Source organism: Lytechinus variegatus, chromosome 4 (assembly GCF_018143015.1).
Source record: "Lytechinus variegatus isolate NC3 chromosome 4, Lvar_3.0, whole genome shotgun sequence".
Lineage (NCBI taxonomy): Eukaryota > Metazoa > Echinodermata > Echinoidea > Temnopleuroida > Toxopneustidae > Lytechinus > Lytechinus variegatus.
In genome coordinates, this window is record NC_054743.1 from 61825190 (window position 1) to 61828448 (window position 3259).

At 37.6% G+C, this 3259-nt stretch overlaps 1 protein-coding gene across 1 annotated transcript; it reads right to left on the reverse strand.

The window, feature by feature from the left end:
* Window positions 1-1913: 1913 nt before the first annotated feature.
* LOC121413144 lies at window positions 1914-2942 on the reverse strand. Its single transcript, XM_041605908.1, has one exon. It carries the CDS (start codon window positions 2940-2942, stop codon window positions 1914-1916), a length of 1029 nt encoding a protein of 342 aa, XP_041461842.1.
* Window positions 2943-3259: the final 317 nt, after the last annotated feature.

The following is a 3259-nucleotide window of genomic DNA, read 5'->3' on the forward strand; positions in this document are numbered from 1 at the left end:
TGAAACTCATATTATTCGATCTGAAATCCCCATTTATCACGCATGTTCACATAAAAATTTTGTTCATTGTTAAAGCCCTTTTCATATTTTTTCTATCGAGTTTTTTTTTTCCTCATTCAAATCAGCTTCAGGCTGAGGTACAGATCAACTATAAGAGCCTTACACAAATGCCTGAAAAGCCTGAAACCGATTTCAAAGTCCAAAAATGAACAACGTTTTCAAGATTAGGGGTACAACATTGCATGATGAATACTTCACAGGTTAAGTCATATCAAGTAGTAGTATTCACAGTCGCAATAATAACTGTGTCGCTTCCGCCGTGAGTTCAACGTTTGTTTGTGTTTTTCTTGGAGTATTGTCTTTAGATTTGTATTGTTTCCCTTTTGGCAGGTTGTTGTGTAGTTGGTTGGTATAATAATACTTATTTTTTGTAGATCAACCAAATGGGACCCGTTATTCACAGGCGGTTATCACTCTTCCTCTCTTTATATAATTTATATACAGCTTGCATCTTTATTGCTAGGTCAGAGTAGAGTACAAAGGGAATTATGTCCCAATTGACAAAATTTCAGTTCACTCAGTATGGAAGTATCTTTCCGCTGGAGTACACGCATGCCTCTATCTGTAAGTCAGTCAGTCAGTCGAAGAAGGTATTAAGTCCCCTTGTTTGGGATATTGTGCATATCAAAAGTCAAAACTGTAAAAACTGCGGTGTTAAAACTGACACCAATTGTTGTTAATAAAGGACCACACCCTGAGGTGTTAAAATTACACCTTTGAGATTAAACATAGCACCAAAGAGTGTAAATGTAACACCAAAATGTGTTGTAATAACACCTATAGGTGTAAAACTAACACCACCAATTTAACACCGGTGTAAGATAACTGGTGTGGTCCTCTATGTACACCGGTTAACACCACAGTTTTTGCTGTGAAGGTTGCACTGTATCGTGTGTATGGCAAAAATCACTCTTTACTGCATCGTGCTTGTCTTATTGATGTGTCCAGTTGCAGAAGGTATTAAGTTTAGTGCTTATGTTGTAGGAAATATAAAAGCTACCACTACTGCGCTGCATGCGCGTGTTAATGCTTGGTGCGATTTTTTTTTAAACAAAAAGTTTTAGCCTTCTACGAACGAATGTAAAATTTCCCACTGCCGCATGCGCTTGTTATTGGTGCTAGGTCGGTTTAAGGCGGAGAGGTTATGATTTTCCTCATGAATTTTGATTATACAAATAAAGTGCGTTGCCAGTTTGTCTAATGAGCCCATGCGAAAACTTTAACATTGCCGAAGCCACTCCGTCTCTTTGAACAAAATAATGTAAAGTTACTAAATGAGCTGATTTGAACAGATGCATGAACTAGAACTACGCGTTATTTGCTTTATACAGTATATCGAGTAATGAATGACTTAGCATAGATGAATTAATGTTTATGCAAGTATTATATATGTCTATGCAATTATATGAACATAATTCCCTTTCTGGCTGTAGTACAAAACAAGCTTTCAATTCAAACTAATATGACATAATTGTCTATGATAAAGTAGATATGCAATCGCTTTCATATTTATGTATTAAGTTGTCAATTATATATATTTGTATTATAACATTATTCAACCTTACAAACTTAAATGATTACAATTTAGATAGTTCAAGATATGACAAGCAAACACAGCCAGCATCAACATAAAACATTCATTTGTATGTATGAAGTTAAGATGTAACAAAACGATACATCACCTACTTTGATAATATGTACAAATCAAAGAGATTTTTTCGGTAACAACTTGCCCTTTCTCATACCAAAGCTTCTATATTTTCATGGAAGAAGACAGAATAGAATTAATCCTCGCCACGAGAAAAACATCCACATCCATCCAATGCTGTCAGCCTTTTCTCAATGTAAAATCTTTAGAAAGAAGCTTGTGCAGTACGTGTGTTCCCCTTGCTTGGTACACTATCCCTTTCATTCTCTGTAAGAAGTGGCACAGTATTATGAGCTCGTGGTGGATCGTTACTGCTGTTACTGTTACTTTTCCTCGCTGGGTTACATTTGTATACGCATACGAGGAAAATATAAAGGAGCATTGAAGCTAGACCTAAGGAAGAAAGAAAAATCAAACGTACGTTGTCGTAGTCCTCTTCCATCTTAATAAGAGTAGATGGTGTCACCAGGGAATAGTCACTTTGGTTGTTTTCGATGAAAGTGGAGGGAATCAGCATTGTAGTACTTCCTGGAAAGGTAGGACTTGGAGTAGGACAGGGGTCAATGTAGTCGCCATCGGACAGATAGTGGCTAGTGTCTTTGCAGTCGCACCTCTCTCTGACTTCATCAATCAGGGATGAGCAGCAAAATACTGGACCCGATTGTCTGATGAGGATGGACTGTTCCAATAAAGATCCCGTTTCTGTAGGGCCAGCCAATGAAGGCATCCGAACACCAGTTTGGTAACATTCAATTTTCCCTGGTAGACTCCCTGCATTGGCTTGGCAGTCTAGTGAGACCCAGTCACCACCCATTTCAACACCCACGACACATGAGGCCTTACCAGGAGGGTGATCTACCTTCAAATAAATCCTATGTGTGTCATCCCCTTGTATGTCGCCATCCTTGTATACAAACAAAATGTATGTGCCTTGATCATCTTTCATTAGATTACTGATCATCAGATCCACAGAGCAATTATCATAGTCATTTTTATCATAAACCTTGAATCTATTCGCCTTAGATTGCGATAGAAACAGGTCTGGTCCAGATAGAGATATGTAAAATGGATGTCTATTTGATTTCTGTAATGTGACTTTTGTGGTGTTACATGGGTATGGGAAGTGTAAGGTTACGTTTTGTCCCTGTATTGTAGATACAGACTCACAGCTAGAAAGGCCTGATACAATGAGAATTATGAATCCAACAGTAAACATAATGTAAGCCTTTGACATTTTGAGTTTACCAGCGATTTTTCTTCAGTAACAATAAGGAATAATAATGACTGCAAAATAACATAAGATTCACAACAAAGTTGTTCTAAGATAATTTCTCGATCGAATGGTACTGGGTTTCCAAAATGCAACCTGTCTTTGTACATGTATTTGTGCAACCGGTAAACATCAGCATGTTCTTTCATACCTATATACATAATATAGGGATGGCTCCTGCAGAGAGTGAACTTTATCCAAGTGTCCAAAAGGCTTGGACGTACGTCTGTCTCTGGGTATATTCAACTTGAAGAAATCATGACCGTGTTCCAAATTGAGAA

Excerpts from the sequence above, each read along its gene's own strand:
- LOC121413144 (XM_041605908.1), bottom strand. The coding sequence starts at position 2,942 with ATGTCAAAGGCTTACATTATGTTTACTGTTGGATTCATAATTCTCATT.